This window comes from Amblyomma maculatum, unplaced genomic scaffold (genome assembly GCF_055883805.1).
Source record: "Amblyomma maculatum isolate TAMU_Amacu unplaced genomic scaffold, ASM5588380v1 scaffold_19, whole genome shotgun sequence".
Classification (NCBI taxonomy): Eukaryota; Metazoa; Arthropoda; class Arachnida; order Ixodida; family Ixodidae; genus Amblyomma; species Amblyomma maculatum.
In genome coordinates this window covers 9151574-9166231 of record NW_028146744.1, presented here as the reverse complement: position 1 = coordinate 9166231, position 14658 = coordinate 9151574, and the positions used below count along the sequence as shown (strand labels likewise).

The following is a 14658-nucleotide window of genomic DNA, read 5'->3' as shown; positions in this document are numbered from 1 at the left end:
TGCCTGGTGTCATCGACAGTACCGGAACCATGGAACAACGCAAATATTATCCTGATTCATAAGAAAGGGGACGCTAAGGACCTTAAAAATTAGACATATCAGTCTACTGTTACGTATAAGGTATTTACTAAGGTAATCGCTAATAGAATAGGACAACCTTAGACTGCAATCAAGCAAAGGATCAAGGAGGCTTTCAGAAACGGTACTCTACTATTGATCATATCCATACCATCAACCAGGTGATAGAAAAATGCTCGGAATATAACCAGCCCTTATACATAGCATTCATTTATTAAGAAAAAGCATTTGACTCAGTAGAAACCTCGGCGGTGATGCAGACATTGCGAAATCAGGGGGTAGACAAGCCGTACATGAAAGTGCTGGAAGATATATATATAGTGGCTGCACAGCAACCATAATTCTGCATAACGAAAGTAACAAAATTACCATCAAGAAAGGTGTTAGGCAAGGAGACACGATCTCCCCAGTACTATTCACAGCTTGCTTAGAGGAAGTATTCAGAGACTTGCAATGGGAGCAGTTAGGGATAAGGGTAGATGGAGAATACCTCAGTAATCTGCGATTTGCTGATGACATTGCCTTGCTAAGCAACTCGGGGGATGAACTGCAAATAATGATTGATGGCCTAGACACGAAAAGTAGAAAGGTAGGCTTAAAAATCAATATGCAGAAGACTAAGGTAATGTTCAACAGCCTCGGGAAGGAACAGCAGTTAACGTTAGGTAGCGAAGCACTGGAAGTAGTAGGCGAATGTCTACTTAGAACAGGTAGTAACCGCAGATCCGGACCATGAAAAGGGAATAACAAGAAGAATAAGATTGATTGGGATGGAGTGCATTTGGCAAGCACTCGGAGATTATGACTAGCAGCTTACCGGTATCCCTCAAGAGGAGAGTATACAACAATTGCATCTTACCTGTACTCACCTATGGGGCTGAAACGTGGAGGCTAACCAAGAGGGTTCTACTTAAATTGAGGACAACCCAGAGGGCTATGGAACGAAAAATGGTAGGGGTAACATTAAGAGATAGGAAGCGTGCAGAAATAACTCAAGTTACAGACATTCTAGTGGAAATTAAGAAGAAGAAATGGACATGGGCAGGACATGTAGTGCGAAGAGAGGATAACCGATGGTCGCTTAGGGTAACAAACTGGATTCCAAGGGAAGGAAAGCGTAGCAGGGGGCGGCAGAAAGTTAGGTGGGCGAATGAGGTTAAGAAGTTCGCAGGGGTCAAGTGGATGCAGCTAGCACAGAACCGGGTTAATTGGAGAAATATGGGAGAGGCCTTCGCCCTGCAGTGGGTATAGTTAGGCTGATGATGATAATGATGATGATCCCATTGGCGTGGAAATTAGCTGAAATATCAGAAGTGCGGTTCATGATATACACAGATGATGTCATGATTTGGTCTGCTCATAAACAACTTGAGAGACAAAAGCTACATCTGCAAGAGGCTTTACATACCATAGATGAGTGCGTCCAAGATACAGGTCTGGAATTGTCACCTCAAAGTCCAGCTACATTCATATTACAAAAGAGAATGGAAGAAAATAATTGGCAACGCAATGAGTCACCCTAAAGACTGAAAATCAGGCATCGCAAGAGGTTGATGAGTTCAGAGTTCTTGGCCTAGAAATTCACAAATCCGGCAAAGAAACACAATGGCTCCATAAGATGAAAAAAGTAGCTGCGACTTCCTTAAACTTGATCAAACGCATTTTGTCCAGGAGAGGAGGAGCTCGAGCGGACATGGCAAGACGTCTTGTACAATTGGTGTTACAGTCGAGGATACTATATCAGGCACAATTGCAAAGACTAACGAGGCGGCAATAAGCGGAATTAAAAATAAATAGAAATGCAATGCGCACAACCACGGCTTTACCAAAATTTATCCCTATCCCTATTCTCCAAGCATTTGTACAGCTGAATATGTCGACATATATAATTGAACAACGAGAGGCAACAAGGAATATGAAGCGAAAGTATGTTATGCCCATAGCATCCTTGTATGATGAAGTGGCAGTGCAAACACCAACAATGGCTGACCTCCCTCAATCTTCGGCCCAGTCACACAACTGCCTCACACTTTCATAACGCTGAAAGGCATGGAATGTCCATTGCTCAGTGGAATGGCAAGCCTCTCTACTACGCGCTGACGAAAAAAAAAAAAAGAGAAGGAGGGCACCTTTAGTGAGGCCAGGTGCTTTAAAAGGGGAATTAAGAGTGAATGTACTCAAGAGTGCTAACGTAGTGCATTTTGTGGTTCTTTCCTTCCTTCTCCGAAAAAGGCGAAGTCATTGTTAAAATGAGAAATGCAACAGAAAGCGTTAAAAAGAAAATGAGCCCGGAGACGCCCACCGTCTCCCAGCTCCAAAAACCGTTTCGCGCTCAATATTTCCTGTTTGTATGGCATCACTGCATGTTGGTAACTTTGCAGTCTGAATACAGAAGTCAGCTTGCACCTTTTGGGGAAACGAGAGGACAAAAGTTAAATGTTGAGAATGCAAAGTAAAAGGCTTTCACCTATGCATATATGGCATATGAAGGGCTCTGCTTGGGACCTAACTAGTACAACGTATGGTGTCATACTGGCGAATCACTTGTCTTAAGCTGCTTGCTCAGTGAATTTCCTCGCTACTTACACGTGCTAGTGTTTCTGCGTTTTTCGGAAATATGTGCTTTTGAAGTGATCTTTTGCTGAATTGTCAATCGTGGGGCACGATCGCTGCGTCCAAGTGTTAAAAAAAGAAAAAAAAAAGCCACATCACTCGCATCGCGTGGCTAGGTGCAGAGCAAACTTGACTTTGAAGCAAACCATGAGGACTGAACAGGTAGAAAGGAAGTTGCGATTTGGTGCCTAAAACAAGGGAGGGGGGGAAGGGGGGGAGCCGTGCCTCTGCACCGGGTGCGGGTGACCCTAGCGACACCACTGGGTAAAAGAGTGGTCTAGCTAGCAACATACTTTGGCGCATATGGCTGCCTCCGAAAGGGGCATGCACTTGCTATCAGGAGTGTATGGTAAAATTGTGTCCATTCTAGGGAATGGCTGATGCCCATAAAAAAGGAAGAGAAATGTAAATGCCGGAGAATTGCAAGTAGCTGCTGGCAACTATAGGGCATATAGTTACTTTGTAAAGATGATTGTCTCAGAAAGCTAAAGGTGATATTTGCTGCAGCGTTTAGCGAGGTGGAAATGGCGCTGATAATGGACGCAAGCCACTTTCCGCTGCTCCACAGGTATATCAGTTATGGTAAGAGTCAAAGTGAGGATCTGCTGCTAAGGGACATACCATAGCTTTGGGAAACCAAAATGTGGGCCTCACAGTAGGTGTACTATAGGCTGGCCATAAAATGTTAGAACTGCGGTGTAGGGCACAGGTGCAATGAAAGGAACGAGGTGAGGAGCATGAGCTCCATCGTATTATTCTTGAATGGCCCACTGCAACACCAGCACCAGGTGAGAGGCTGTCATTACACAGGGACACCCTAATAGCCGGCATGCAACTCTATCCCTAATAGACTGCTTGATCTGGCTATGTGAGCCATAGAAAAACTTCAACATAAGCATTCCCGTGTCATTATTTCAATTCACTGCAACGTGCCTGCTAGCTTCATAGAACGACAATAAACAATATATCAGTAATTACACTTTAACTTTTCATGCACAGAGTGACCTAAACCTACTTTTGACATCTGGGCTATCATTTGGTCATTTAAACTGAAGCATTAAAAGAAAAGAAATTAACTTATAGGTTGTTTAGCAATAATAGAAGCGTATCATGTGGTGAACCACGTACACTAGCAAGATGCTATGCATCATTACAGAAAAGAAAACATATGCAACTAAAGTTAGGTGTCTGCATTTCTTTTAACTGAAGCCGACACTATCATCGTCTGCAAAGAAGGTTCACTCAGATGTGCTAGGCATTGGGCGGTCATGCAGTTCATAACGTGACCTGCACACTTCCACGAGATCCGATATGTTGACGACCTCATAAGCACTTGTGAGGAGAGGTGGCGGGGACAGCAGCCTGGCAGCCTGGCTGTTTGAGTCCATTTCTTCCTGCACAGCACAGAGGAGGGGACCCACATACCCTGCAAGAGCACATAAAGACACAAATGTTTTGAGCAAGCAGAATAAAATGGAAGCATAAACCAATTAGTCAGTCTTACAGTTACTTCCTTTACTGGCTTCGTGTCGCACAATGAATTATCAATTAATGATCACGGCCCCTCTAGATATTGTGCGCACTAGCCAACTAGGCTAGAGTTGAAAAGCATCACAGCCTCCTGGGTCATTTTTACCTCAGCATCAAAATGACAGCCAAAACCTGCTAGCAAAAAAAGATTACATCCCGCATAATGACCTGTGAGGGAGAAAAGGTGTGCATTCCTTTGTTGGCGAGCATGGATATAGAGAACAATGCTATTTGATAGTTACTGAAGTTAACCTAGTTAAACTTGCACAATAAGTTTCTAGCATGTTCAGTTAAGTTTCGGGTTGTGTTGAGGCTATGTACAGACCATGAGTGATGCCACTGAGGAAGGCTCCAGATTATTCTTCAATCACAAAAAAATAATTAATCTGGTGCATTTTATGTGCACTGAACTGATATTGCACAGCGGAGAGGCATTTTAATTTCCTTTATTTTAAAGTGCAGCTGTCTTCAACGCGATTTAATCCTTCAGTATCAGGCCCCAGTAGACAAAACAATTGTACTCACTATCTTTGCCAATTTTCCAACCTTCTGCTAGTGCACAATAATGTGTACAATGAAAGGAAGTGTAATATGTAATACTTTTATAAAACAATTATCTTATTCAAGCATGGCAAACTGAGAAAAAACGCTCTACAAACCATAAGTAGGGGCTTCCTTGATGGGGCACACGGTGACCTCCCCTTTCCTCGCTTTTGGATACCTCCGCTGCCATCGCCGCTCTCCACTTTTTGTCACCGAGTGACTGTTGCCAGCATTCTCATTATAATGTAGAGCCGACAAGGCAGTCCTATAAAGTGTCATATAATGCACCGTTGTCTAAGTTCCAAGCGGAGACAGGGCAACAACATATAATTACAAAAGAAATGGTAACATTGAGAGGAAAAAGAACAAAAGGAAGAAAATATAAGCAAAAACATGCATATTTTTCATCCTGTTCTTTTGACCAAGCTGCTTGTTTTACTGTTATTGCTGTGGCATGAAAATTGTCACCAAGTTTTTAGGCACAAGCCTCTTAGAACCATGACACTGCTAAGGCCATTTTGGCAAGGTTGCTTGATGGAGCCACAACACCCACACCTGAAAACATGCACAATGAAAACTGCATTAAAGCAACTCATGCAGACCGTAAAGTGCAGGATATAAATCAGGATGCACTGTAAACAGAGGCATCCGATTCACAGCAAAATTCAATTTTTTAGGGCTTTCTAGAGGTTTGTTTAGCTTTGGCTCAATCGGAATTCCGCGGCCTGCTCGTGGAACTGTAGCAGCACTCTGTAGAAAATGAAAGCACCAGATGCCACTTAATGTGTTGGGGACCTCTTGAATAACATGAGGGAGAGGGGGGGGGGGGCTCATGTTATTCAAGAGGTCCCCAACACATTCATGGCTGAGAACTGCATTAGACCATCTCCATCAATATGTCCCTAACCAAACCTAATAATACTAAACACTTGCCTGAAAAATAAAGTGATGTGTGTGTAAGGAAGCTGAACTTGCAGCATACACCAACCATGAGTGTTACAGGTGACAAAGACAAGATGCAGAAAGAAACAAAACATGTTTCAAAAAGGAAACTAATGGTTTAAACACTAAGAAAACTATTGGTTAGAGAATAGCCTCCTTCATTTCACTGCAATAAATACTTTTCCCTTTAAGAGAGCCAGCAGTTATTTTTGCCCGACTTTTTCAGAGTGCCTACTGCATTAAGGGGACATATGTGGCCCACTTTCTTAGCACTGCTAATTGGTGTGGCAGGTTTGAAATAGTGCAGAGAGCATTCTTTTGCTATAAATCATGAGGCCACAGTTGGAACTGTAATAATTATAAAGAATTCATGTTAGCCAAGGCTTGAAAGGCAGCTGGACCTTGATTGAGCAGACCCACCTTGCTTGCATTCCATGATATGAAAAGGCATAAGCCTTTGGTGCAAACCGGTTTATGACTGCATGAAACGATTCCACACCAAATGTTTGCTGGTGGGGTGACAACTGCCGAATGTCATTCAGGAGACGCTTGCAGTTCAAGAGGCGGCAAAGTTTGTTGAATGCATCTGAGTCTGAAACAATATATGCAATAATAACAAGACAGATCTGAGTACCAAGAAACTGCAAGGAAGCTTGCATCACCACAAAAACAAGCTAAATGTCTGTTTTCATAACTGAGTGGTGTGCCTCTGCATAGGTTCATTATGACTGTAAAGGGTACACTTTTGCTCAGATAAAATACAAGAAATGCTCAATGCATATTAAGACTTCAACACCATGACATGTAATAATGTTTGAAATTAGTCTATATTTCAAGGTTCTTTTCTCTCGGCCTTGTTAAACTTTCTGAATGTTAAATCTATAACTAACAAATTCAGAGATTAGTGATTGAATCTTTCATGAACCATGAACCATTCCAACATAACTAGGCATCTATTTAATTTATAACAAGCAATTTAGCTGTTCAATATCATTCTAAATTCTATGAAGATGATGTTAATACTTAGAAAGAGCACCTGGATGAAACCACTTTCGTGGTTGCAGTTGGCCATGCTGGCACCTGTCATACAGGCCACCGTGGCCATGGTGCTTATTCTGCACGTGGTTCAGCAGACTCAGCCACACATGGACAGCCAGGTCTCCACTGCCAGCACCAGCACTCGCCGCAAAATAAAGATGATTGATTATGGACTTGGTCCACAGCCCAATCAGTTCACAATCTGCGGAATTTGAGGCGGCAAGAAGCTTTTTCCTCAGCCCTGGAAAGAAAACATGGGTATCACTGAAAGTGACGAAGCATGTTGTCTTTGTGTTAAGTGCATTCTTCTGCAACTGACCTTTGCTCACGTGCCATGTATCAAAGAGATGAGTTGTCTTCGCCCGGTTTGTCCGAAGGTACTTTCGTACCTGAGGATGACGATCAGTGACTATTTCGTTGATTGTAATCCCATGGCTATCCAAAGAGGCCAAGGCCCTCTTTAGGCCCTCCAACTCCATGTTGCCACTGCAAGTGACTTCAGTAGACTGTAAGAAATTGTATATTTAAATAATGAGCTAGACTTCTGGAAAGAAAACTGTAGTCAAGACTAGTACAAAATGATTCCTGTTCCAATAAACATACTGCTGTGGCAACTAGCCCACCAGAAAACAAATTTTTCGGCAAACAATTCATGGCAGACAATTTTTTATAATCTGCTTTGAAAGCCAACATGAAAAAACAAACTTTTAGTCGTGAAGCATGGTATGCTGCACATTTTTTTAACACTGACTTTTCCTTCCATACTACTAGCCTGATTCCAGACGTTACCAGAAACATAGGCCATAAACATATTAGCATGTATATGCCATACTTACACCATATTCCCTAAAATAATAAATGCAATACACGTGGTTTTTCAATCATACTGCTGGCTGTTCTTTCTCATACTTTCATCAATTCTTTCTATGATTACTTTACTTCAAACAGCAAATTCAAATTAATCAGAAAGCATGAGTGGCTGTCGCCTCCCTTAGTGTGGATCTCATAATGAGCCTCTCATTTCTCTACATTTATTTGCTTATGTGCCTGCTAGGCTGAACAAACACCAGTAAAGGTGATGAGTTATCTTAACATGTAAGAAAAATGATGGGTATGACTAATGGTTAGGTGCTTAGAAGAGTTTGCTCTCACCTGCACAAGCTGGACATCAATGACTTTATTGTAAGATGTTTCGAGCAAAGAGTATGTTCCATATTTGGCACTATAGCCTGGGGAGTCCGCTCGGCTGTCCCCAGCAAGTTTTGCCCCATTGCTCCTCACTTTCAGTGCGTCGAGCAATGCCTCCCGCTCCTCTTGCCACACCTTGGGTAACAAAACAACACCATATGCTTTGTGACATGATTGTAATAGAAATGAAAACTTTTTGTTCCCGACTTTTGTTTAGTCAGAAATACATGTTTTCTGAGCAATGCATGCAAAAGTTCACCACAGGTTCGGCTCACAAAATCTACATACCTTCTGCACCGCTGGAAATAAGAGGCGGCTCTGTATGCGGTCATATGTTCGCCTGCTAAAGCAAGCCACTCCAGCATGGCTGAACAAATGGAGGGCCTGAGTAGGGCTGCACCCTGCAAACAGAATTGCTGCGGCAATCGCAACATTTCCGCACGGAAAGTTTTTTTGCCTTGGCTGGCTGAACCAAGTACAGCGGTGACCCTCCTCACATGTTGTTGTGATGACGGCCATTGAGCTAGACACCTGAAAATTAAAGAAAGCTTGCAATAATGAACCAATGCAAGCCTGTGGCTCCTTCAAATGTACACGCTATGACTAGCACTGCTCTCATTTCAAAATTATTATTAAAATGAGGCTTGATAACAGGAAGTGGAAGGAAACAATTTCGGAGACATTTAGATCAATGTAATCTTCCTGTGACAAGGACACAGTTAGTGCCACTTTGAATGAATAACATTGACATTTAGTGTTATTCCTGCAGTTTCACATGGTGAATTTTAGGGCTAGTAGTTGCAGAGTGCCCTCACATCGTGGTGAGTTTGGCAATCTCACTTCATTTGGTCAGGCTAAAGAAGGAAATAAATAAGTAATAAATAAGTAAATAAATAATAAGTAAATAAGTAATTAATAAGTAAGTAAGTCTCAACATCAGCACACCCCTATAAGGTTATAATATACATTTTTGAAATCGCAATGACTTTAAATTTTTCGTGCGAGTTCTTGACTGTGTATTTCAATGGCCATCTCTTTTAAGTCAACACCAAAAAATAGTGCCCACGTCTTTACAGCTGCTCTCACTGCCAGTTCTTTTGAGCACAATGTTAGCTACAGCAGCAGCAATGGCAAAATCATTCACTTGTAGTTACTAATCAGTCAAGCCATAGCATGCTTAGATAAAAACAGACGAAAACAAAACAATCACGTGAAACAACCCCTGGGTTCACTTGCTGCACAAAAAGTCACTCAAAAAGATACCTCTTTGCTTGAAAGAGCAAGAGAAGTCTTGCTGACACACTTATTGTCCGTTGAAATAAAATATGATTCAACCATCTCTCTCGTCATCTTTGTGGCGATACAAAATCCTAACCTGGTCAAACATAGGAGTGCACTTCTCCTTTTTCATTGTTTCACATGATTGGCAATGTGAGACCAGAAATGTTTTGTCCTTGCCGCTTTCCAAGTTGTTCTTGTGTTCCAGTAGTCTCTTGTTAATACATTGTCCTGTTTGTCCTATATAACAGGCTCCACGTAGCTTCCTACTTGTACGGACACTTATACTCACTATGCCTTTTGTACTTTGCAACACATAACTTTAAGAAGCAGCCAGGAATGACAAGTAATGAAAGCACAGCTGGGCATGAATTTCGCTATGATAGCTTGCTTACCTCCAACATAGGTTCAGCAGGAAGATGACACGTGCTGCAGAACCTGAACAACTCCAGGAGACATCCCTCGTATACAATGAATTTCCTGTTTAGACAGGCTTCATGAATCGACCTGTAAGCCAATGTACTTTGTCAGTTCACTACTGGATAACTGTTTTCCTCTCTCAGGCTCATTCTCTGCAGACAGTTACTTCATTATGGTTGGGGTGCCATCGTGCTTGATGCAACAATGTTTCTTCTACAAGATGGATGACTGTAGTGCTTGTTTTACGAAAATGTTTGTTTTTTAAATTGGCTTTTCACTAACTAGAATGAATTCTTGTATAAACAAAAACAGAAAGGAGGACGAAAGAACTAGTTATAACACATGCAAATCTGCAACTGAAGTTTTGACAAAAGATAATGTGGAACGATGATCTATACAAGTGAAAAGTGTGCAGTTGTGGGCATGATCTCATAAAGGCTACAATAGATATGTGTAGTGCAGGCAAATAATTTCCTATCTCAATTTGCAGAATGAAGTTGCAGCGTCATCTCTGCTACACTTACAGAAAAGGTTACTGCTGCCATGGCAGGTAGTTCAGGGTAAGCAACTCCAGCACTTACGCTGCTGTGTTGTCCAGTGAAGGCCGGTATGATTTGTCATTAGGGTCATCAACAAAATCAAGTGAAGGCTCCGAGGCTAGAGGCGTGGAGCACAGTCTGGCTCCATTTATGAATGGCAAAAAGTCATCAGCATCAAGTTCTGTCTGGCATTCTGTAAAAGCATCGCATGAGCACCTATGTTATCAAAATTCACTTCCTCAGATGACTTAGCTTGCTAAGGAACTATGCAACTGAGCACAAGACTGCACGCTTTATATCAGAATATAGGTAGTGAATGCATACACACCAACTTCATTCCTTGAGTTGTCAGTCTGCGTTCCAAAGGATCTGGTTCTAGGTTTAACCTCTACTTGAATTGACTTCATGGCCACTTGTGCCTGAACTTGTGTCGCTATACTTTTTTTTGACCCAGAGCTGCTTGGGCATTGTGTAGTCGTGCCTGCATAATAAGGCGATATCAACAAATATGCAACCATTAAAAAAAAAAAATCTACTCCCAAGCTCTTCGAATTCAGGTTAACAGTGATCCTCTGATAAGGTGACACGAAATGCAAACTTCACTACAGTCCACACATGTACTGCATGTACTGAATGTCACCTTGTTACTATCTTTTTTTTAACAGAGGTCATAATCACCCCTTGCCATCATATATGCAAAAAAAAAAAAAAAAAAAAAAATGAAACACTCATGTTCAGCTCTTCGCATGAGGTGACACGAGACATGCCTGGCATTGCGACTCCATGAGCTGCCTTATACAAATTTAGGTACAATAATTGATCTATTAATTGAAATATCTGAACAAAATGCGTACAAAGGTGTCAAATTGCTCAGATTGCAACAAACCGTGCTTGCTGATGCTAAAAAGTACGGTGTACAAAAATAAAAACAAAATTTAAAAAATTGAAATAGCGAAAAAACGTCGTTCATGTGTGCAAAACACAATCGCGTCATAAGGCGGGGCTTTTTCTTTTTTTTCTTCTTCTTCTTTTACGCCGCCTCTTTATACCGCTGTAAACACTGCAGGTCTAGAAATGCATGCCAACTTCAACAAAATCCACGCGCAGCTACTGTTGCGATGTGTTACACCGCGCGAGCGCCCAGGCAAGCGCTATCGCGATGTGTAGAAGGGGGCCGCCAATGCTCGCGTGAAAGCGAATGACATACCAGCACTTGCCAACTCGGACACCAAGTTGCAGTCGTCAACTTGCAAGCTGGAAGTACTGCTGTACGAGTCGACGTTCACCTGCGTTTTTTGTTCCAATTAGTGGTCAAACACGGCATACACGCTGCATGAAAATTGCTGATCGATCTACAAACCTGATGCTTCGCACGTTTCGGCGGTCTTGTGTCGACTTCAGCGCTGGTGGTGTAGAGAATGCTGGGCACGGCGCCAGGCTTCAAGCGTGACTGTTTAGTTGTCATGCCGAACTGCACCATTAACTCCGGGTTGAAGTTGTAAGATTGCGGCGTGAAGTGAAGCGAGCAAATGCTACTCCCCTTCCTCGGAATCCAATCTGCGCGTCCGGACGTGCGAACAAAGTCTACCCAAGCTTTGCGTTGCGCTTCATCGCGGGGAAAGCCGTGGAACACAATCGCTTCGCCTGTTTTGCTCTGGCAGAAGTCTACAACACAGTTATGAGCCATATTTAGCTTCAAACGCGTGAGAGGCACTCGTGCGGAAAGCGAGCAGCAGCGTGTACCTCCACGAGCAAGCACAAATGAAACAGACAGGATGTTAGTGTGTCGTCACTGTTCTTTGCTCTGGCAACTCGACGTCATGGTTGTTTGATGACGTCATGCTGTTTACCTTTGATCACGTTTTCGTCACAATGATGTCGCTGTTGATGGATTTTGAAAAACGGGTCCTTTGCCTGGCTTGTGTTTAAAATCAAATTAAAATATCTTCGCGGCAGCGAAAGAGGTTGGCATTGCATGGGTAGCATCTCTGTATATCTGGGAAAGCAATCGCATCTCTTCTGACGCTTCGAAAATTGGTGTCTATACTCCTTTAAAATGCACCCTTCTTGTTTACAATATTTCCGCTATCTGTCGCCAGGTGACGCTGCTCAGAGGACCCTACCGTTGAGAGAACGGAATCACGCTGGGGTGCTGTCAGTAGCATCTGGGGACAATTCCATAGCCCATTTCATCTAGATAAGTGAATTTGATTTGCGGAAACAGCAGCATAAAATTTATGGTTTTCATTAAATCCACGATGGTGATTCAGCATCCAAACCTATCCTAGCTTGTAATTTTCATTGTCATTGTAGATTACGTTAGGCATTGGTGCCTTGCTGGCTTTTTATGCGCAGCTGGGCAAGTCGTCGGGCTGCTTCTGCACGCTGAAGGTAGGCAGTGATACTGAGGCTGTCCTTTTCCGTTACATGTTTCGTCAGCATGACATCGAGCACTGTATTAAGGCGAAAGCCTTTAAAGGGAAACTGCACTGGTTGTAGATTTTGACGAGTTTCGAGGAATCGAATGATTACAGCTTCCAGGTTAAGCATGCGAGATATCTTCGTGCTAGCATTTCAAACAATGGTGCAAATAGCGATTTAAACCGCTTCGGCTATCAGGCTTCTCCGCACCATACAGCGACGTGTGGGGGGCACATGATGATGTCATTGACGGTACCGGTATGTTTCCCGCATAGAACGGCTTGGTTGGAAGAAGTAAAAACAAGGTTACCAAAATTGAAGGCCCAGAAACATTGTTTGGTGGCATCAGAAAAGGCACCGCAGGATGTGGGCAAAGGCAACGAAAAGAAGAAATATTACCGTCCGTGACGTCATCATCGAGCTTCTACACAGTCCCTCAGTGCTGTGAGGAGAAGCTCGAATTTTAATCGTTGATTACTTCATCAGTTTTAATGATAGCACAAAAACACTTTGCAAGCATTACCGACAGCTTATGGAGATTCAAATTCTTGAATATCGCAGAATTCTCGAAAAATGATGCAGCTGCGCTTTTATGGCTCACAGTGTCGGCGTTCGTTCGATCACACTATACCTTTCAATCAAATGACATCACCTGAAACTAATGTCATCAGAAAGATAAAAATCCTGCATCCACCGGGAATCAAACCTGCATCCCTCGCACCCCCAGCTGAGCGCTTTAATCAACTACGCCTTGCCCGGGATTATGAAACGCATAATTCTCTTTGTATACCGTGAGGATGATAGTTAAAAATAAATCCTGTCTTCGCCGGGGATCGAACCTGCATCCCTCGCATTGCCAGCTGAGCACTTTAACCAAATGCACCACGCCCGGGATCGTGAACTGCACATAAGTCTTGTCTACAGTGGTTTGGTTTCGTTTGCGGGGTTTAACGTCCCAAAGCGACCCAGGCTATGATAGATGCCATAGTGGGGGACTCCGGAAATTTCAACCAACTAGGGTTTTTTAACGTGCACTGACATCGCATAGAACATAGGCGCCTTGCTTTCGTCTCCATCGAAAAGCGGCTGCCGAGGCCGGGATGGGATCCCACATTCTTGGGAACAGTAGTCGAGCGCCGTAACCACTGCGCCACCCCAACGGGGCCTTGTCTATCGTGAGGATGACAGTTCTCCTTGTCTGCATGATGCTGATGCAGCCACTCCCCTTTGTAGCGAGGGATCAGAGTTCTGGATTAGGCCAATAGATAAAGGAGTAGAAAAAGAACAAAAACTATACCAACTGCTGTGCATTGGTCGAAAGTCCAGAAAAAAGAAAATAGGTAGAAAAAGAAGGGAGGAGTCCTTCAACAAACTTTTCTTTTACGCCACCAGTCAAGGCAGTGCTTTGTCACCTCTACTGCCCTACTTAGGGTGTGCTCTTTGGGTGATGACATTGACCGCAGACCAAGTGGTGTCGAAAGAGTCTCCATCAGTGCTGATGTCGCAGTTAGGGGGGGAGAGCCGCAGTTTCGGGCACTCGATCACAACGTGCTGTATGGTTTCATCGGCGTGTTGCACTTGGGGCACTTGGTATCCAAGCCTTGGGTCGTCCTTGTGAAAACCACTCCGTGCCTAGCAGAGTAACCTGCTGCTGTCTTGTGTGTTGTCATAGATGTTCTCATTAGCGTGTTTTGCGCTGGAGTACACCGCCAGGGATGACTTTGCCCGTGCTTCGCTCTTCATTTCTGCTTCCCAAATCTGGTTATGGATCTGCTCCCTCCACGCGAGCTGGAATATCTCCAACAGGCCGGCTTGTGGAATTCAACCTTCGCGTTAAAAGCATCCATTTTGTGTTGGAGCACTTGGGTACGATGTGCTTGTATACCTCGCTGGACCATCTATGGCAGAGTGCTCAGCCGGCGCTGCAAGGTAAGCTTGGCGGTGGTCTCACATGCGACGATAGTAGTGCTGACAATGACGCTGCAATTAGTGATCATGACAATGACGGCATTATCAATGATAACGGTGCATTTAGTTGATAATGATAAGATCAAAATGTGATGCACCG

At 43.3% G+C, this 14658-nt stretch overlaps 1 protein-coding gene across 1 annotated transcript; it reads right to left on the bottom strand.

Annotated features, from left to right (window-relative positions):
- Window positions 1-2933: 2933 nt before the first annotated feature.
- Window positions 2934-10175, bottom strand: LOC146171648 (uncharacterized). The gene is made up of 8 exons (XM_084586467.1): window positions 10155-10175; window positions 8221-8463; window positions 7897-8067; window positions 7064-7250; window positions 6743-6985; window positions 6127-6298; window positions 4881-5029; window positions 2934-4117 (listed from the first exon to the last, which is right to left on the bottom strand). The coding sequence occupies exons 1-8, from the start codon at window positions 10173-10175 to the stop codon at window positions 3930-3932; spliced, it is 1374 nt and encodes a 457-aa protein (XP_084442593.1). The 3' UTR covers window positions 2934-3929.
- Window positions 10176-14658: the final 4483 nt, after the last annotated feature.